The 21,475-nt window shown below is 48.3% G+C and overlaps 1 protein-coding gene and 3 non-coding genes across 7 annotated transcripts in view; 2 read left to right on the top strand and 2 right to left on the bottom strand.

Moving 5' to 3' along the window:
* Positions 1–9,690: 9,690 nt before the first annotated feature.
* TRNAA-CGC (transfer RNA alanine (anticodon CGC)) lies at positions 9,691–9,762 on the top strand. The gene has a single exon. It is a non-coding gene; the product is annotated as a tRNA-Ala (tRNA).
* Positions 9,763–10,247: 485 nt separating this feature from the next.
* On the bottom strand, positions 10,248–10,320 carry TRNAR-CCG (transfer RNA arginine (anticodon CCG)). The gene has a single exon. It is a non-coding gene; the product is annotated as a tRNA-Arg (tRNA).
* A 235-nt stretch (positions 10,321–10,555) lies between these two features.
* Positions 10,556–10,627, top strand: TRNAA-UGC (transfer RNA alanine (anticodon UGC)). The gene has a single exon. It is a non-coding gene; the product is annotated as a tRNA-Ala (tRNA).
* Positions 10,628–13,519: 2,892 nt separating this feature from the next.
* Positions 13,520–21,475, bottom strand: part of ATE1 (arginyltransferase 1) — a 95,667-nt gene continuing 87,711 nt past the window's right edge. For all 4 annotated transcript variants that reach the window (XM_061556362.1, XM_061556364.1, XM_061556361.1 and 1 more), the window contains one exon: positions 13,520–15,195. In XM_061556362.1, the coding sequence (XP_061412346.1) occupies positions 15,008–15,195 (188 nt within the window). In that variant the 3' untranslated portion in view covers positions 13,520–15,007. The remainder of the gene's footprint in view (positions 15,196–21,475) is intronic.

Here is a 21,475-nt window from a genome sequence, read left to right as displayed (position 1 = left end):
GGTGTCACTAGGGTGTTCGTGCCAGCTACTGTTCGAGGAGTGCAACTGTGCGTCTGGAGCCTCTCTCCAGCACCAGAGTAAGTGCGGCATGTCAGCCAGCCATAGAGGGCATAGTCCTGGCGATGGCCTGAGAGAGAGGGCAAGTGAGCACGTGGTCGCCTGGCACGTGATGCTCGGTCGAGATCCTTCGGGAAAGGTCTCGAAGGAGGCGTGGCCGAAGGCGGAGCGAGGCCACGCCCAGGAGCATCAAGGGGCAGTCTCGGTAGTGTTCTTGGCTCGTCTGTGGAATCAAGCCTGGGTCCCGCGTCACGTCGTCTCCTGGTCTTCGTCTCGAGTTAACTCGCTACTCACTTCGTTAGCCACATCACCTACTAGAGAACCCGAGTTACGTTCAGTGTTACTCGCTAGAGAAGTTTTTAAATAAAGGTATTGCCTCCCAGTCCAGTGTGTGTGCCTCCGTGTTGAACACTACATAAGTAACAAAATAAATAAGCAGGCAATACACGTCATTTCTTTAACACGTAGGCTTTCGCGACCAATATTATCCATAACACGAGTTTTTTGGGGGTTATATCGCGTCAATATAAATGTGTCATTAAGCCCGCCACCACCCGACACAGCCAATTAGTAATGTTTGTCAGGAAAACAGAACATGCCAATTTGTTCATAGTACAGCACACCGGTGTGTTGGAGAGTAAATCCGACACATTTAACGACGCATTTATATTTACGCGGTCTCACCCAAAAACCTGTAACACGTCCTCCCTATCTTCGTCGCTGCACATAAACAATTGAAGCGTTTTAAACACCCCATCAGCCGCACAGCTTTGTGGGAGTACACGTAGAATTTCATCAGCGTTGATCTAATGCGACAACACTCTTGCCCGGTTTTGCCATTCAATGTTTCATCAGCAGTCAGACTTGCTTTGACTGGATACATATATATGGGGCTAATAGATGAGCACCGTTTGAACAGCAGGACATAACGTTGACTTTGGCCGAACGAGTGAGAAATTAAGCCTTGGTAATTTATTATTTTTAATTTCATTTTTTTACCTACGTGACTTTACCGAAAAAACTAAGAGTATGAATCCTTGCAGTCACGAAAGCTTCAAATCTAGAATTAAGCCACCACCATCACCACCCGGAGCCTCACGGGAACTCAGACATTTCAAGGGGCTCACAACGTCGTCTAGACGGCGCCAGTGGCACCTCCACACCACCGCCACCACCTTTCTCCTCCCCTCCAAATAAAAAAACACCACCCCCAATAATACGAAACCTTCGTCTTAAGCAACAAATAACAAAGCGCACATTCTGCTTGGCACGTTCCACGCGTGTGGCGCCGTGAGAGGCCCCTTGCCTCTGCCCCCGCCGGCTTGTTTTTGTGGGCTCGGCGCTGGGACTGCCCCCGGGGGGGGGGGGTGGGGGCCGTGAGCACAGGCGGTAGGAGAAGCAAAAAAAAGGGTCGTGTGTGTGATTTTTTTTTCATTTTGTCGGGTGGAATGGGAGGGGGGGAGGCATAACGGTGGTGGTGGTGGTGGTCGGGAGGTGGGCTGGCTGTAGGGGGGAGTGGGGAAGGAGGAGGGGAGGGGAACAGCGCCACACGTTTCCACTCCACAGACGGCTCCATTCAGGGATCCTCGCCCCCGCCCGCCTCCCGCCGGTGAGACGGGGGCTGTGTGCCCAGGTTGAAGGAGAGCGCGGAGGGAGGGGGGAGAGAGCAGTGCAAGTGGGGAGGAGGGAGGAGAAAGGGGCTTCGAGAGAAAGGTGGTGGGGATATGGGTGACGGAGGGGAGGCACACAAAGAGATGTTGTTCCGAGGAACGGAGAGCAACACGCAAACGCAAACACGTGGTCCGTGAGGTGGGGAGGTAGCCGGTGTGGTGGGGGAGAAAGGAAGGGGCGAGGGGGGGTGGCTGGACCCCCCCCCCCCCCCCCCATGACCGGCTCACGTCGGGTTGAAATTTTTTCTCGGCTCGCCTCGTTACCGCGCAGCTAATTTATCCGGACTGCGGCCTGGGTACCGAGGGTGGTATAGCCTTACTTTAATAACTCAGCACAGGGCTTACAGTCTACGACGCGCATATGACCCCACGTTTGGCTCACATTCGTGACCGCTCCTTTTCAGGTCTTCGTCGGCAAATCAATGACCTGTTTAGTTTTGAGCAGTGACGCCACGAAGCCAAATATTCCTTAACTTTTTGACCTGTCGAGGTCAAAGAACTGTTCATCAAAAAAAAGATCTGCTGCACTTGAATTTTATTTCTTCTGAAAATCGCCAAATTATCACTTACACTTTGTACTGTGTTACACTAAACAAACAACACAGGTTCCACTTTATTCAACATACCGACAGAAGAGGGATTCATTCATACCCGATTATAACGATCGTGAACATTGCACATCTGAAAGGGCTCAAGGCAAACGTTGTTGAACGTGTCTCACAAAGCTTCGCACTTGATCTGAAGTCATATTCTCCGCACTCCCATTCAGAACCAGCTCCAACAACTGCTGCATTGTATCCCAACCGCGCCGCGGTGGTGGTTAATGCTTTGACGCACTGAGCTTAGCACCTAGACTATCGCGACCATTGTAAATGTGGTTGTGTTTATACTGCGAATAACCTCAGCAACAATAGGTCCTGCATCTTGTCACATTAACATGATCCGTTGTAATTTATATGACTACATTGAGCCCCCTCTGGCCATCATCGCACCTGATAGGCTCACAGTGATGCCACCACCACTGCTCTGTCGTAACATAGTCACTTTAAGATGTTTTTTGTTCATGTTTTAGTTTTTTGTTTGTTGCGGTTGCACCCGATTCAAGAGCCGAATGGCTCACAGGGCTATACCTAATCAATGAACTTGAATTTCTTCACAATTCTGACTCATCGCCTGAGGATGGTGGAAATCACCAGCGAAACGTCGTACTCGAATTGTAAATGTTGTGGGTTTACTCTCCAACACACCCGTGTGCTGAAGTGGTAGCTAATTGGTTTGTTTTGTTTACGTGACAACCCTTATTAATGAGCTGCGTCGGGTGGTGGCGAGTTTAACGACGCATTTATATTCATGCGATATAACCCACAAACAAAACCTTCATTGTCCACTGGACACTTGCGACCCAGTGGTCGCCGGTTGGATCTCTCCCGGCACGGCAGTGATAACGATGGGCTGTTCTAGATTTGAAGTTTTCGTGACTGCAATGATCCATTTTTTTGGTTCTTTCGGTAAAGTCACGTAGGTGAAAATAAAAAATAAAAAGAATAAAAATAAGAAATAAAAAAATTAAAATTGAAATAACTAAATTAAATAACGACGTTTCGATTGCAACACAAGCAATAATCATCAGGTGTGAAAATCACAGCTAGAAATTATTATCGTTGTGATTTAATTGAGTTATTTTTTTAATCTTATTTTTTACTTTTATTTTTTCACCTACGTGACTTTACCGAAAGAACCAAAGAGTACAAATGGGCTGGTTTCTTACATGCCCCTCCGGCTCTCCTTACCCAGCAGAATGCATGGGTACACCACAGTGAGCGGATTCGGCAGCCCTGCAATTAATTGCTCACGCGTGGTATAGTGCGCGTATGTTTTGCATGTGAAGATGACATCGCCGTTCCTGCATTTATAACGCACGCAGTCAGTGATTAGACACCTACTCAGAGGAGAGGAAAACATTTACCACTCCATTTTAGACAATAGCAAGACAAGATAAGTTTCACGCTCATTAGCGTTATTATATGCATGTTGAACTTCTTTCGCACCGTACGTAGCCAACCGTGCTAATCGGAGGTGCGGGGGAAGGACAACAAACTAAACACAACAACAAGCAGGTCTAGATAAATTGGTTTTCAATACTCTTTGGTTCTTTCGGTAAAGTCACGTAGGTAGAAATCAAATAAATTAGTTTTCAATCTATAAAGTGTGGGTACTGCCATGTCTTCCAAGACATCTAGCGAGCGTGGAGGAGTAGGACACTTGCCATCGAGACCCTATAGATCGGGACTCTCCACACATCTTTCCGCTAGCAGTAGCGTGAGCAAGTACTTGCAGGGCTGCACCTTTACCTTGAAATGTTTACATTGCCTCTGCATTTGCACATTTATTTTGTACTCCCTATCGGTTTTTTTTGCATCGTTTGCTGTTGTAACTTGCTGACCAGTCCATGCTGAACATTTGTGAAAAAGAGCTTCGGAGCTCATCGGATTCCTCTTGCAGTCTAAATAAACATTCTGATTCTGATTCTCACTCCGCACAATGGCGAACGTGACGAACGAGAGGGCTACGTACGATGCTTTCCAGTCATTCCGCTGGGGACCTGCCCTTCTTGGTTTTCGTGCACGCGTGCCAATGCTGTCAGACGAATATAATTTGGGAGCATCGTTCATTCGTAAATTCGGCGATATACGTGGCGGGCATCTGTTTCACTGGCAGCCACTGGAGAGATCAAATCGCGTTTGGTCCCGAGGTCTAAACCTTAAATCCGTTGTGACTCCTGCACCACGACAAGAAGATGAAGTTGTTTTCATTCTCGCAGTCGCTCAGATTTAAAAGTCCACGTTTATTAGTGGCCGGCAACTCCTTGGTCACTCCCTCAAGGGCTAGCACAGCAACATGAGGACGTTAAATGTTTTCTAATGAGGTTAACATCGATTACTAAACGGTATTATTTTGGAATTAGACGCGACGCGTTGGAGGAATTGAGAAACGCACCGATTGGTTCTGATTTCGCCCACAACGAAGATGGAACGTGGCACAGAGATGTTCGTATCGATTTAGTGTTGTGTTACTGAATGCCTTGACACGACTGAGCTTATTTTTTTCTCCCAAAAAAAATCATCTAACTGTTAAAGAAAATAAATGCGGCACTAAACCACAGTTGCACAATGCCAATTCATACTTTCACATAAAAAAAATCTATCTGTAAGTAAATTAAAAGGTTGGCTGGCAAACCACGGGCTTGCAGGAATCAGTTCAACCATTCATCCAACTGCAGCAATGTGAGGCTCACAATAATGCCCGACTATTCATACTTGTCAAGATTTCTACAAGAAATCTTTTGCAGAAAATTCCGAATCAAGAGAGGCCAATGTTCGCCCAATAAGGTGCCTTGCAATGTGGAATGAAGAGGATCGCCATAACAGATTTTTATCTATAATCTTCGCAAACACACGCACAACCATGCTTGTGTTTTTCGCCCTGACCTGAAACTTTTGGTCAGATGCCGGCTTTAAAAATGTGTGCGTTAGTTTGGTGCAAAACAACAACAACAAAAAAGCCAAGTGTTTTTGTCATTACCACGTGATTGCATTCCACACGCGTGCGATATTAAGTGTGCCCTGCCAACGAGCTGCAATCCTCAACACCGCTCGCACGTCCAGTCGCGCGGCTCGTTTTTGGCCGATGTTCCTCCAGTTTCCTTCGCTCCCAGAAGAGTTGCGGTGATCGCCAAACTTTAAAGGCCACTTATCTTCCAAATCGCACGACTCCCCCGCTTCCACCCCCCTCCCCCGCCGCTCCACACCCCCAGAATAGAGTAGGGCACAACAAATTGTTCTAACGTATTACTTTCTACATTTTTTTGTTCTCACTCAACCGGCACAGCGGAGCCTTTTGACGCCAACCGACTCGGGTCAGGCGTTTCTCGATCTCGAGCAGCAGCGAGGAGTTGCCGCTCGCAGTGGGGGCTCGTCGTTGCCAACTCCGTAAGGGAACCTCAAACGAGTCGCCAGGGCAGACGTTCTAAAATCGACAAACAAAAAATGTCAATAACACTGTTTCACAATTACACGGATAAACCCGGCACAGGGGTGACCCGTAACGGACACGCGAGTGGGAATAAACACCGACGACAGCGCAATGCCCTCCCATCATTCTTAATTTGGAGCTTTCGTGACTGCAAAAATAACTCTTTGGTTCTTTCGGTAAAGTCACGTATCATCCCAGAAAGTCGACAAACGTTGTCACCGCCGCTCGCGTTTTGAAAAAAAAAAGTTGTCGCCAAAGATCTAGCGGCAAAAGTCGAAAAAAAATGTTGGCAACGCCGGCGCCCCCCCCCCGTGACGGCGGCGTAGCGCGACCGCCGCACGCGGATTTATTAATTTTCTGCCGCAGCCTCGGCAGGGTAACTCACTCACGGCGCGCAGGCTCACACAAAGTCGTGGCCGGGTTCAGCCAGCGCGCCTCTCTGCTGCCCTTTGTCACAGAAGGGGGGGGGGGGTTAGGTTAGTCTGTGTACAAAACACGCCAGTCAATCCATCGGGCGGCTGCACACGAAGGCGCTGGAACAAAAGCAGACACGGCGCTTGCGGTTCCATCGCTGACCCACGCCGACGGCTCTCGGCTCCAGCGGCGTAGACGAAGAACGTCCCCCCCCCTCCCCCCCCCTCTAAGGAAATGAGTGACCCAGAGGAGCGCATGGACCCTCTGCAGTGCCATCACCGGCCGGCCTCGTCCCGCACCGCCGTCCCAATCGGTCTCCAGAGGACCTCCAATTGGCGAGTGTCAACTCAAACGAGACACGGGCAAAGGTCAGAGATTCCGTCCATTGGAGTCACCAAAAAAACGAAGTCAAGAGTGTGCCAAGACGGCGTGGGAACGCTTGGGGTGTAATTGTAAATATCGTGCTTGATTGTAGCGAGCGGAATTCCACGTAGCTGGGCAGCACAGAAATAAAACACTGGCATTTTTCGTCATATTTTGCCAAACATAAAATCACGGGACGCGAGTCTCGTCATAGGGGAATATTTTTTGTTATTGGCAAGATGAGAGTTGCCTGCAATCACCGGTTCTCCCAATGTATGAGCGGTGCACACTAAACCTCGTGTTGCTACATGAGCTCATCCACGCTGAAGGCCTCTGGGACAAGGGGATGAATATAGATATCAGTCACCCCTTGGGGGATTCTTTTCCATCCAGCCTGGGAAGGTTATGGAGCACTGCTTACTCGGGGTGTAAAAATTCACCCCCGATGTGATTCTGTGTCACTATTCAAAACAATTATAAATAATACTTTTTTTTTAAATGGGTTGCAAATGTCAACATTCACTCGGTGAGAGGGCGTCCATTCTCTTCTGCTGCTCAGATGGTCTAGAGCTCTCTTGCCCCAGCCAAACGTGCTGTAGACTCTCTGCCCCTGGCCAAGTCCAACTTCAAGGCCTACTCTTTTTCGTTCATGACTGACTGCCTCCCTCTCTCTCTAAAAAAACAAAAATAAATATGCTGAGTTTCTAAACAGAATCTTGAGATGCGGTCACATTTAGATGCGATTTATATACTGTGCAGCAAATCCGAATTGGACTATGTCGAATGTTCTGACTTATAGTGTCTGAAGGGGTCAGGCGAACCCATTGCGTACAACAAAGACAAAGATCACCAGCATAGCCTTAATAGACTGTTGGGGAAAGTGCTGTTAGCAAGCACCTATGAAGGCCGGAACGGCACGCGAGGATCTTCTTGGTTCTTTCGGTAAAGTCACATAGAAGGGAAATAATAAAATAATACAATAATAAAAATAAAACATAATAAAATACAATTCTCACGACGTGTCGGCTGTATTTCTGACAGACCTGTTATTCACCTGAGGACGGCTGCTTGCGTTGTGGCCGAAACGTCGTGAGAATTGTATTTTATTATGTTTTATTTTTTATTTAATTATTTCCCTTCTACGTGACTTTACCGAAAGAACCAAAAAGATGAATCCCTGCAGTCACGAAAGCTTTAAATCGAAAATTAGGCACACGAGGAGTTTGGGTGGCCAAAAACACGCCTGGCCGCCTTTGTCTCCCAAGTGGCGATGTTTATACACCAGGTACTCATTTGAGGCTGAGTAGACGTAAGGCAGGCCCAGGACTGGTTCACATAATCGTCACTGGTGTTGGCAAAGCGCACTCGACACAGGCACCGCTCCGCATTGCGTACGACACACACAACATGACAAACGGAGATGATTCTCAACGGAGAGAGTCAATGCATTCGTCCGTGAGCTTTGCGAATCGATGCTAAGGAATGCGTCGATTCATCATCTCGTGCTCGCCATTATAGAGACACACTTTGCACCACACTGGGCCAACCTCCATGGCAGCTCCAGAAAATAAAAATGACACATCACTGCCGGTGCAGAGTGGAAACTTTGAGCCACAATCTAAAAGAAAAACACGTCGTTTTGTGCTTTCAATCTCTTTCGGCGTCTCTTGTGTACCATTAGGCCCACAGAGTAGGCTCGTAATGTAAATTCTTCACGTGCACCATGCAGTTGAGTAAATCTTGAGCATTACTAATTAAAGCAGTTACCGACCACACTGTAGGGGCCACGTTTGCAAAATGCGAAATTTAAAAAGCCATGGGTTGCAATCTCGCGTTCGTTTTTAGGGAAAATTTTTATAAAATCAACTACTTTATTTTCACCGCGGGTTTTATGGCACAGAGCTGTCGGTCACTCCCTCACGCAATGTGGAACGCGCTCATAATCATGTCCCACAAATAGGCAACGTTATCAAATCGTGTGAAGCTGTCGGCACCCAATAACCATGCAGAAAATTGTCACTTCCAATCGGCGGAAACGATTTTAAAAACTATTTCAACTGTTTTTTTTATTTTACCAGGTAAGACCCACTGAGCTATACAGCTATTTTTTTCAGAGAAAAATCCACGCGACCACGGGGAGAACATGCAAACTCAAAATATACAGGCGTCAGGCTCGAGATCGAACCCACGACCCCTGGTATAGCTTGCGAGATAGTTAACATCTCACCACCACGGTGAAACTCGTTACCATGAGCATGTTTTTTTTTATTAGGACAATATCTGTAATAAAATTCAAGATAAGCAGGGACAGCCTTCGAAGTATAGAGCGGTGCACCGATGCATCAATATGTAAATACCGATTCGTCAGTCGGCAATACACACGTCGAATCGTGTATGTTAAGAATCAATGTTTTGCGATTCGTATGACGCCACCTCCACAGTTTCTCATGGCCGCTACTTTTACCACAACATGAAGACAAATCACTTCCTGACTCGAATCGATTTCCAGAACCTCGACTTATTCTTTGGGTGTTTCGGTGAACTCACGCAGATGTATTTTTTTTTAAATCACGACGTTTCGATCGCAACACGAGCAATCGTCGTCAGGTGAAAAAATTAACCCGTAAAAACAAAGTTTTTCACTATAAATCCTTTATATGCGTGGCATCGGGGCGGCTAGAGTCCTCTCGTCCTCTGGCTTGAGATGGCTGCCACCTATGGATCAGATGATTGTCTGGCAGCATTAAACAATTGGTAATTAAATATTTTAAAAAATTCCCCTAAACAGTGTAAAATTTTGGAATTTTTTTCAGGAAAATGCATTGTCACGCACAACGAGTCTGTGTGGAAAATGTCAGCTCGATTGGATCACGGGAAGTGGGTTAAAAAACGACCGAAAGATTTGCACGGTCGTAAGCAAGCACGCAAGTGAACTTAATATAAAGGATTTAAAAATACAGCAGGCGGACTTCTGAGGCAGGAATAAATTTAGCGAGAGAGCTACTGCAGCCAAAGTCAGAGCTCTCCCGCTATATTTATTCCTGCCTCAGCAGGGCCAACAGGAGAGTGAGTGCGGTGACAAGGGAGAGAAAGAAGCTGATGATGAAGTTTCACCCCGTACCTAGGTGGAACTGCACCCAGGTAGAACCGGAATGGGGATGTAGCTCAGTGGTAGAGCGCACGCTTCGCATGTGTGAGGCCCCGGGTTCAATCCCCGGCATCTCCACGAAGTGACATTTTGCCAGTGGCCAATTTTACTCGAAGGAATATGCGTGGCCTGGACAAAAACGCCTACTTGTTTTCATTCGTTATGGTTGCTGAGCACAGATCCAGAAGCCCAACATGTCATACGGTCAGCATTGAACAGCACTACAATCAAAATTGTCGTCGATAAGAGTCAACATATTTATGGAAATTATCAAGTTTATTAGACGTGATACCGCAGGATGGGCTTCCAAATTCGAGCAGTGCGTGGAAGAAGCCGATAAAAAAGTGTTGTGACCTGCCGAGTGGTGGTCGAACGGAGTGGGTGAGACGAAAATCAGTCTGGAGTCCTCATCGCTGAAGGCTAACTCAACGAGTGAGATTATATCAGGATACTTGTGAAATTGTATTTATAGGAGTAGAGGTAAAACTTGCCGAGGTAATTGAATGAGAAATCAACTTGTGATTTGAAGAAATATGATCGTTGAATTTTTACCAAAACACTAAAGACCCAGATGGGACTCGAACCCACAATCCCCAGCTCCGGAAGCTGGTGCCTTATCCATTAGGCCACTGGGCCACATTCATCAAGCTGTGTGTTCTTTGTGATGACCCCTAATGTGGATGAGATGTCGCTTTCAAGGTACTCGGACGTAGCCCAGGTAATGCTTGCTTCCAAGTGCCGCTATCTAACAAACGGGAAAAGGAATCGATCTGCGAGATTTCCGAGTAGATTCTTCAACTCAGGCCATGACCCCGATAGCCCCCTTACACAACGAGGTCACGTTACTGGGTTCAGACTGAGCCAGTGTGGTGGGGATGTAGCTCAGTGGTACAGCGCACGCTTTGCATGTGTGAGGCCCCGGGTTCAATCCCCGGCATCTCCATGTCCGAAGCTTTTATTTTAAAATCCATTGGCTGTGCCCATGTCCCTGTCATTGGGGTGCACTATTAACTCTCGTAAAAATTACCATACTCGCATTTTGCCCGTCCTCGGACGGTACATGTTGTTTACGTTTATTGTGAAAATTCGGTCACAGTTCCTATGATCATTGTTTCATTGCTTTTATGGCTTTATTTAGGTGATTTTTCGAAAAGTTTTTTGGTTTGGCCATGTTTGTTTGTTGTAGTACAGTTAGACAGATGGCCTTAATCTCATTTGTCTTGTGGTTGTTGTTGTTTGACTTGCATCCCACTGGGATTTTGCACATAGCGTTGGTGTACGGTGCTTTTTTTGCAATATTTTGCTGTCTGTTCTTGGATTTTCTGTTTGCACATCGTCACATAGTCACTTTAAGATGTTTTCTTGTTCATGTTTTGCTTTTTGTTTGTTGCGGTTGCACCCGATTCAAGAGCCGAATGGCTCACAGGGCTCTACCTAATAAATGAACGTGAACACACACGCAATACATCGCAAGCCTTTCACAAGCATTCATTCCCCCCCCCCCCTGTCACATAGCTGCTGGACATGCCAACTACGAAATAAATATGCACCCGTCTAATTTCCGACTAACAAATATTGTTTTTATCTTATTGTGGACAAACCGAATTTGCGATTAACATTTTCTGCACATTCTCTGGCAGCTCTGTGCCCCTGCCTCCGAATGCCTCACCACAAACACCTGCTCGTCAAATTAAAGGTTTGTTTTCACGTCGAGAAAGCCACCAAATTTTACTAAACTAGTAACCAAGCCCAAGTATGCTCTTCCAAACTCTTGGGACGGCGTTATGAACGCGAGCACCATCTTGGTCCAAACACTCCGCGTCGTTCTATTTCACGAGTTAATTTCTCAGATTCCTGCGCATAACGAGCGCGTTTAATTCCAAACATTTATCTCCAAACAGGAAGGCTGCCAAAGCAGCCTCCATCGCTGGCACGCCAACTGACATTTAATTTCAAGCCACCGATTTCAAACCGTTTGCAGCAATCTGGACTGCTCGTTAAAAAAAGTTACATTTGCTGATATAGGAAATTGCAGATAAACATCACAACCCCCGCGACACATGGCAGTTCCCCCTGCTCTGGTTTGGGCTGGCATGAAGAGAGCTGCAAGGAGTTGTGGTCCACTGACATCACCATCCCGGTCGATTGGCCTCTGGGACACAAGACAGATGGAGTGCAGCAACAATGTACAAATCTTGTTTACATTTAATAACCCCACATATCCAAAGTTACAGCAAAAATAAACACCGCATATTGGCACTATTCACTGGCCCTGAGATTAATAGCGATCGTCAATCGGTTATTTATGTATTCACATGATAAAAAAAAAATCTGTAGCCTTGCCACACAGCTGTGATGAAACATCTCTTGCGGCGAGTTCCATTTATGTCATAAAAAAAATGTTAACAGCATGCGTGTGCACGCGCGCACAGGTCTTTCACACAGAAAACTATGAAATGCATCAAAGGCAATTGTTTATTTCACGTGTGACGTTAACCCTCGCACAACAGAGCAGGAACTAGTCTAATGTATGCAATGTATACATTTACCGGCGTTGAAGAGGAGGCCAAATACCCTCTATAACGGGGACAATCAAAAGCCACCCTCTGTTGGAGGTCGTTCTGCCAGCAGTGGTGTGGGCAAGCAATTGCGGTCGCTGCACCTTCACCTTCAAACAAATCGATTGGTTTTGTCTCGAAGTGCAGCGTAATTCGACTGCGTCGATCTCCGTTCGCTCCGATGACTGAGAGACGTCACCGGACGGGTGACGCACGTACCCCACTGTGACGCACGTACGACGCACGTACCACACCGCAGAGGTCGCAAACGGGTTCTGATTCCTTACCCGTACCCGGCCGCACCAGGGTTGCAAACGGGTACCCGTACCTGGCTGGGTACGGGTACGGGAATCGGGTACCCGATTGCGACCTCTGGGATGAAGCCATGTTGCAGGCGCGGGTGGGTTGATTCTAGGAACTTGAATTGTGAGAAGAGACAAGACGTTGGGAAATGAGTGACAAACGGTTACTCACCAGTGACTCACGGCCTGCCCGTACCCGTACCCGGCCGCACCAGGGTCACAAACGGGTACCCGTACCTGGCCGGGTACGGGTAGCCGGGTATCGGGTAGGGTACGGGTATCGGGTACCCGGTTGCGGCCTCTGGGCTCCTGCCACAAGAGACGCGGCGACGGTTGAGTGAGAAACGGCGGGCGATGAGAATCTCTCTCCGTTGCCGGAGACTCGCGTTCAACGTCGCCGGACATGGCTGGAGGCGACGGTGGGGAGTGCGTGTCAGAGGGTGGGGTGAGCCATCAGGTGAGCAGTGAATGCGTGAAGCTGTGAGTGAGTAGGGTACGGGTATCGGGTACCCGGTTGCGACCTCTGCCACACCGTGACGTCCGTGTGCAGATGGCCATAGCGATTTGTGGGCCACGAGTTGTCCTCAGGAGCACCACAAGCATCGCCTGTGCGAGCCGGGAGGCACGGGGATGGCTCGCGCATCCTCGAGAAAATGACGGGGACGAGATGTTAACTACCTCGCCTGGTATACATGAGGTCGTGAGTTCGATCCAGACCCTGACGCCTGCTTTCTATTGGAGTTTGCGCGTTCTTCCCTGCGGTCGCGTGGATTTTTCTTCGGAGTCCTCCGGTTTTTCCCTCCACGTTTGGAAGGGTGCGTTTTGAGTATATGGCGGTGATACATTTCCACGCGATAAGCCACTTCGTTGAGCTATCACTTTTGTCCAGGTCGCTTCTGAAAGAGAACTGTAATACTCGGTGAGATTTATTTAGTGAATAAAAAAAATAGTTAAAAAACAAAAAGACAATGTGGCTGAATGAAACCTTTTATTGGTAAATCTCTGGAATTAAATGAAAGAGAATCACACGGGAAAAAAGATCAACCATTTGCCATGAACTTAAATGAAAACCGCAGTCGATACACTCTTTTAAGGCCAATTCCTTTTTCTTTTAGATATGTCTTCTCAGCACGTTGGCCAGAATGTAACCCACATTCACAATAAACTTTCTCCACAGCATTTTCATTTTGAATTTGTTTTGCTTACTCCCACTGTGCCCACACACATACTCCGTAAAATATTAACCTTAAGACATATGGCAAAACGTGAATCTTTTCGATGCCACAAAAATAAAATGTAAAAAGGAAAGATAGTGTCATCTGCTTTATGTTATTCATGACAATTGAATAATGGAGTAAGATAAGCGGTCACTGTTCATATCTATATATGTAATTCAATAAAAAAAATTCAGACTTAATAAGCACACAGTCAATTCTCGATTATTCCGTTGGCGTATTATTTGGGATGTGGATCAATCGCGCTTCGTTCAATTTGCTCCTCTCCTCGCTCCTCGCAGGATGGTGACTCGGTGCCCGATCTCGACCGCGTCGCCAAATGAACCGATTATTTATCGGAGCGATAAAACCAGACGACACATCCTCAATACATTTTCACGGCCAAATTGACAGGTTTTTGCATGTCCCTCGTTATGTTTTTTCTGGGGCACCCCTCCCCATTTTCCCAGATAATCGAGAATTGTCTGAACGTGCAGGTGTTTATGCGTATACATTAGACACAAACAAAGCACATTCCCCGCATGTTGATTACTTAACCGCCTCTACTCACTCACGGCCGGCATGCAATTGTCCCCTTGAACGTACCCCTGGATTACCACTTGCAGAAACCTACACAGACGTGCGGAATTATCACAACGTAACGGCAAGGTGCCAAGAGAACATCGGCAATCGCATAATCCCAACGGTTACATGGTCAAGGCAAACGAATCGGGAGGCTCTGGTCTAACAACATGCCGGTGGCCAGCACAGCAGAAACAAATGGATCATGATGGAACAATCCTACTAGATCACTGTCACCTCTTTCTCTATTTTTCATCAAATCCCTCAGGTTCCAGCCTCACCCGACCCATCAATCACACACAAAATAAACACCGGTTTGTAACTAAGGCAATGGCGTGCATCTACTGCCGCAACTGTTGGCATGCATGTTGGTCGGAGTGCCCGTGACTTGCGACCTCGTGCCGTTCCAGCACCGGCCCCCCCCTGGAGGACGACGAGCCGACAGCGTTGGCCCGTTTTGGCCAATGGGGCAACGGCGAATTGGCCGCCTGCACCGAGCCCGTAACGTCTCGCCGCTTGCCGCGCCATCGCTGCCGTCCCCCCCCCCCTCTCCTTCAGGCCCGGAGCCCGCGATTCTCCCCAAAACCGCACGTCCGTTCTCTCCCGAGGCGCACCGGCGCCGCCGTGACCGGCGGCGCCGGTGACGGCGGCGTCGGTGGCAGCGCCGTCAATGGCGGTAGAGCAGCATGCGCTGGGCGCAGGCGCGGCCCACGAGCCCGGCGAACTCGCGCACCTCCCCGTCGTCGTCGCGGCCCGCCTCGCCGCCAAGCCGCTGGTAGCGCCCGTACAGCATGGGGTGCATGTTGTAGAGCACCAGCAGGCGGGCCAGGTCATCCCCAGGGTGGTTCTCGTCCACTGTTTGCGGGGCGGTGGAGGGAGGGCGAGGAGCAGATGGGATGCGTGGCAAAGATAATAATTTAACTTACTTGTCCGGCAAAAAGCCTCGTACTGTGTACGCGCCGTGCGAAGTTTGGCAAGAGCGGAGGAGCAGGCCAAAATACCCTCCAAGAGGGCATCTCTAGAGTTCCCTCTGGTGATGGCACTCTCGCCAAAGCCGGCACGAGCGAGCAATTGCAGGGTTCCGCCTCTACCTCCGCTGTGTATGCAGTCACACGCACGTGTATATACATTAAGGCACGCATATAAACACAAGAGGCACAGGTGTGACATGATAAAGACCAAACGGATATAAACACAGGCAGCTGTCCCGATGGGCCTGCTATTCACTGTTTTTGCTACCAATCATACAAAGCTACTTCCTGCTCCCTCATAAAACCACAAATACCGAGAATTCTCAATTTCCTCCATCAGCTGGGCGCACGTCGCCCACGTGCGCGGAGCAACGCGGCGGAGCGAGCGGGGCAGCGATGCCAACTTTGCCGCCATAAACCGGATTCGCCAGGAGCGGGAACACGCAGCAAATCCAGCCAGTACGCACATTCAGCGAGTACGTAAACACGCTCGCAATGACGCGGGGCCGCGTTGCCCCGAAGGGTCCTGCGGCGGACATTCGGCCTTGTAGGCAGCGGCAAGCAGAGTCCAAACGTCCCCGCAGACACGCTCGTTAGCGCAGACCCATTTGCCTGTCAGCACTCTTCTGTCCAAGACGATGAAACGCGATCTAAATTTACTTTACAGCAGTGAGGTCATTTATGCTATTTTATTAACGGCAACTTTTTGCGCGTAGAAATATGCACCGCGCCAACCTGCCCAGTCGAAAGGGGCCGCTTACAACTGCGCTAAACTAAATCCAGGCTTCGGGGATCATCCGTCCCACTGGGCTCATTTCCTCCACGTATCCCTTTAATAAATTCCTGCAACACGGAGTGCATCGCTCAGTCTTCCCGCGCGGCGCACGGTTACCAAGTCATGAAAAGCAAGACGCGGGTTTTACGTCCGGCCTGAGCCCCTGTCTGCTCGCGCCTTAAATCCACACTCTCTCGATCACGCACGCTCGCAGGCTTGCATGCACCCACGCGCACGCACGCACCCACGCGCACGCACGCCTGCCAGCGCGCGCAGCAGCTACGGGCTTCCGCTTGCGCTACCAACGGAGGTCACGGACCTTAAATGGGAACGCATGCAAAGTAAAGCCGAGTTCCGAGGGCGCAACACTGCTTCGTGAGGTCATTATCAGCAGTGTTATGTCTTGGTGGATGGAGGAGCGGTGGGCACGGTCGTTAGCATTGCATTGCACTCTGAAACCAGGAGGCCTGGTTTACATTGCCAGCCATAGCGGTGAAGTATGATCAAGCACGCTGCATGACCATAGCATTGATAAGCCTTCACCCAGCAATGGATTGATGTAAGAATTAAACTATTACAGCTTGGGGTGACTATATTTTACATATGTTTACATTTGTTAAACTATATTTGTTTTGAAAATCACGCGTAATTTTTTTAATGTATTTATTAATAATATATGTCCGGAATCATACATTTGTGAAGTCAACACTTGCCCGGTAGCAAATCGTATGCACATTATATGTACATTATATGCACATTTTACAGTGAGGCTAATGGCGTGAACATAACTATAATATACAAACTTAATGGTAAAAACGAGAATAAAAGAAATAATGAACTCTCGAGTCGAATTGTGATCCCAAAATTGTGACACCCCATCGAATCTCTGGGGAGCGAATCATTCGATACTCAATGCAGACATCGTCACAATAAATGTGTTTGCGTGTTTAATTGAATTCACATCGTTACACATCGACACTGTTACATGTCATTTGTAGATTCCAATCACCTTTCGACAGGAAGTGCCAACGAGTGTTGGACAACGTTATGGAAAAACATCAAACGGGAGCCATTCGTTTTTATTTGAAGAATCTGCAGCCCCGTCCGGACGGTGGAATGGAATAAGGCGAAAGTGCTGAATTCAGCTTTGTCCGGGCAGCAAAAATATACGCGAGAAACACAGGGATTCACACTTGGCACGAGGAGCGCGATGCTGACACCTGCCCTGCACTGTGCCCCTGCATCCAGACTTATTATAAACGCCCCCCACCCCCCACCCACCCAGTTGCACTTCCTGTGCCAGATATTCCGAGAACCTTTTTCCATTGCCATTTTTTTTTTGCTTTAAAAATTCAGCTCCTGCCGCTTTAGGTGTCTACCCTTGACGCTGACTTTGGATGCGAGCCGCGAGAAAAAACATCCTGCATTTAATTTATGGACAGGCTACGGTTACCGTTGCCTCCGACTCAAAAAAACACACGCACACAAAAATAACAGTCGGCATCAAACACAATGGGGCCCTTTGTTGAGAGATGTTGAATCCCGGCAGCCGGCGGAGCCTGCGCCGCTAACACGACTGTGCCGCTCGTTCGCCGGGACCCCCCAGGGCACAAACGCCGATCGCGGTGATCGCGGGAGGCTCCTGCAGAGGTCGCAAACGGGTTTTGATTCCTTACCCGTACCCGGCCGCACCAGGGTCGCAAACGGGTACCCGTACCCGGCCGGGTACGAGTAGGGTACGGGTATCGGGTACCTGATTGCGACCTCTGGAATGAAGCCACGTTGCAGGCGCGGGTGGGTTGATTATAGGAACTTGAATTGTGAGAAGAGACAAGACGTTGGGAAATGAGTGACAAACGGTTACTCACCAGTGACTCACGGCCTACCCGTACCCGTACCCGGCCACACCAGGGTCGCAAATGGGTACCCGTACCCGTACCCGGCCGGGTACGGGTAGCCGGGTATCGGGTAGGGTACGGGTATCGGGTACCCGGTTGCGACCTCTGGGATCCTGCCGCACGAGACGCGGCAATGGTTGAGTGAGAAACGGCGGGCGATGAGAATCTCTCTCCGTTGCCGGAGACTCGCTTTCAACTTCGCCGGACATGGCTGGAGGGATGGTGGGAAGTGCGTGTCAGAGGGTGGGGTTAGCGATCGAGTGAGCAGTGAATGCGTGAAGCTGTGAGTGAGCAGTGAGTGAGCAATTAAGCGATCGAGTAAGCAGTGAGTGAGCGCGAGCGAGCAGCGAGTAAAAAATTGAGCAGTGAGTGAGCAGTGCGTTATACACTTCGTTAAATTATTTGTGTTAAGCAGGAACAAAGGTACGTGTGTATAGGGTACCTTTTAAAGCGGAAAGGCACTGCAAAGCTTACGTGCAAAAAATATGAAAGAAAGCTACTTTGATTCATATTGAATATCCGTAATTATGCATGTATGCACCGCACATGACACCCGTTAGTATTCCTCAATATGGATTAACAAAATCAACTCTGTCGTAGCGCATGCATGACTGAGTGTAAGTCATGTTAATGGATGAGCCTCAATGACGCATTATATATTTTTGTTGTATGAAATTATATTTAAAACAATCTTTAAAAAAACAACCTACTTATCATTCTATGAGTAGTTTTTGGTAGTGTACTGATTGTGGTGGTATAATGCGCGGATATATGTTTATATGTATGTATACATTTATTTTCTAATTGCAGGAGCCTCATTAGTATCTCAGAGGAGGAAGGATCTACAGCTACTAAGGGGGGGGGGGGGGGGGGAAAACTTCAAAAAGTGCTGTGAAGTCTGCTGTCGTGTCCATTTATCGTTACGCTTCCTCATCATAACGATCACACACTCTGGCAGAGCGGATAACCGAGCATTGATTTATGTGGCCAATTAAAACACTTGCGATGGCCAAGATGCTCATAAGACACTGAAAAATCAATAAGTCATAAGAATCATGACACGGCGAGGCTTTAAATAATCTGACGAAATCTCCGCGGTCGTACAAAATCACCAGCGCGGGAGATAAGCAAACGTCCAGCACAGGGCTCTCTCTCTCGCTCTCTCCGCGCGGCAAACGCGACGCACGTGTTCGCCTGGCGTGCACGTGCGAAGCCCACATTGTCTCTAGCTGCCTAAGTGCGAGGGTGCCGAGCACATCCGCGGCCAAAAACCGTCCGGGAAGAATTCACAAAGCGCTAAGGCAAAACTCGTTGTGCCCGGCCACCGAAGTCCACGTGAAGCCAAAGGCCGGGAGATCCGTTGACAATCTCCTCTACAGATAAATGCTCGGAGGAAAAGGGATAGATACAAAGAAAAAATAACATTACTTCCCGCTAGGCCCAGATCTACATCTTCAAGCAATTTCATAAACATATGAAAGTAATTTCCATCAGGTCTGAATTAAATTACTCTCTGAAAATTGCGGTTTGCTGCTTGTATGGGGGGGATTTGGACAGTTACACAGGACAATTTAAGAGGAATAAAAGGCCTCTCTTAACACACCGATCTTTGTAATACAACATTTGTCTGCGAACGGATAACTTTCACGTGACAAAATCGACCCGAAGCATTTTCAAAACGTCGCGAACCACTCAAAAATGCTCTACGGGCTGGAACCTTTAACGGCCCTTTCCGATGGGGACAAGGCATTCTGACGTCTCCACAAGTTCCCTTCGAACACGAACGGCCAAATTCTGAAAAGGTGGGGTGGGGGGGCAGCGGCACTTTATTAACCTACACATGGCTCGCGGACTCTGCACAGGTTTGGACACCGCTTGCCAAGACGAATTGCGTCAGCCAGAGACCCACTCGGCTTTGCCTCGAGCACTTGGCAGGACACGCAACCGACATGTAGTACCAGGCCACGAGACGCCCGGCGGCAGAGAGAATGAACGGTGTCTCTCCCGGAGCCACGTTGGGCTGCGTGCCGACACACTCGAGGCCACCTGACATCTACGTCAACAGCAGAAGGGGGGGCTTGACAGTCGGTCGAGGACCCCCGAGATCGAGAAGATGCGGTGATGTCTCCCTTCCCACTGCCCCACCACCACCACACACCGCAGCCACCCGTCGAAATAAAATAACAGGGTTTAATTATGTCTTTTGGTGAAGCAGCATTACTGCGGCTAGTGCATCAGGAATAAAACGGCTCGTAAAGATGGTCATCCTCATGTCCGATTTGCACGATTGGCTGCGTACGATGTGAAAGAAGTACAACGCACGTACATTCTCGCTTCGTCAACCGTCACAGCGTTCGAAGAAGAATCGTCGTTGGGATTTGGACATTACGATAAGGCCTTTCCCATTAATCTCTTTTGGGTTCTGCTTTCTGGAGCGCCTCGCGAAGCAAAGGAAACTAAAACGTAAATATAATCCCGGGACTGAGGCAGCCTTTTAAACAAGCTGCCGGGAAAATTGCTGCTCAGATGAAGCAACTTCCTGTGCCCCGGGCAGGGAGATGGGTGCGATGTTTGGGTGTGAGGCGCACTGCTGCCCCGTGCCAGCGACCCCCACAATCTCTGCCGCTCTCAACGGCAAGGCACGGGGAGCGTGGATTTCATTTCCTGTGGGGCGAATTTACGGAGACCAGAACACCCTTGCTGTGCAAAGGGTCAGATTCACTGGCAGCAGCGTGCAGCTTATTACCGCAAAAAAAGAAAATCACTCCCCCCCCCCCCCACCCCAAAAAAGGCCCTTTGTGTATGCGGGATTTGTAAAAGTTCATCGGATTCTAACAGATAACTTACACAAGCGCCAATCACTAAAAAAAATATGCCACAAACGTATGATTAATGTCAATATAATGTATACATTAACCTATTCATACAGTAACGTATTCATGTATACTTTAAACGTAAACATTGAGGGCGAACGTGAAATTGATTTTCACATATATTTTAATGTCAATTACATTTGGTATTCCAAGGATGTGCACAAAAGTATGGCATTTAAACTTTTGGACGAGTCTCAGAAAATTTGAACCAGACAAAAAAAAAAGCCTAAAAAAAAAGTGCCTTTCATGCGCAACAAAAAAGTAATCTCTAGCACTCTAATTTAATTCATCTTAGCTCGGAAACATTTGTGCAAGCCATGGACAAATGTCTTAAGAGCCCTTTATTCGATTGAAGGGTCAAAGATAGCACCATCTCCACTGCACGGGGCGCTAGCCACATGGGAGAAAATATATCACAAACAATAAAGGGTCATTCAGAACCATGACGCTGGTGCAGAGCCAAGGGGTGTTTACCAGGAAGGAGACAGACGACATATATCAGTTAAGCAGCAATCATTGAAATAAGTCACCACAGACGCAGGGACTTGAGATGTTTTGCAAGAATCCAGACGCCTTGCCCTTCCTGGCTCTCTGTGGACCTGTATAGGGGGCACGGGT

The sequence above is a fragment of the Lethenteron reissneri genome, chromosome 22 (assembly GCF_015708825.2).
Source record: "Lethenteron reissneri isolate LAM-NWPU_2019-01 chromosome 22, ASM1570882v1, whole genome shotgun sequence".
Taxonomy (NCBI): domain Eukaryota; kingdom Metazoa; phylum Chordata; class Hyperoartia; order Petromyzontiformes; family Petromyzontidae; genus Lethenteron; species Lethenteron reissneri.
The sequence above is the reverse complement of the archived record's forward strand: the minus strand, read 5'-3'. Positions and strand labels throughout refer to the sequence as shown.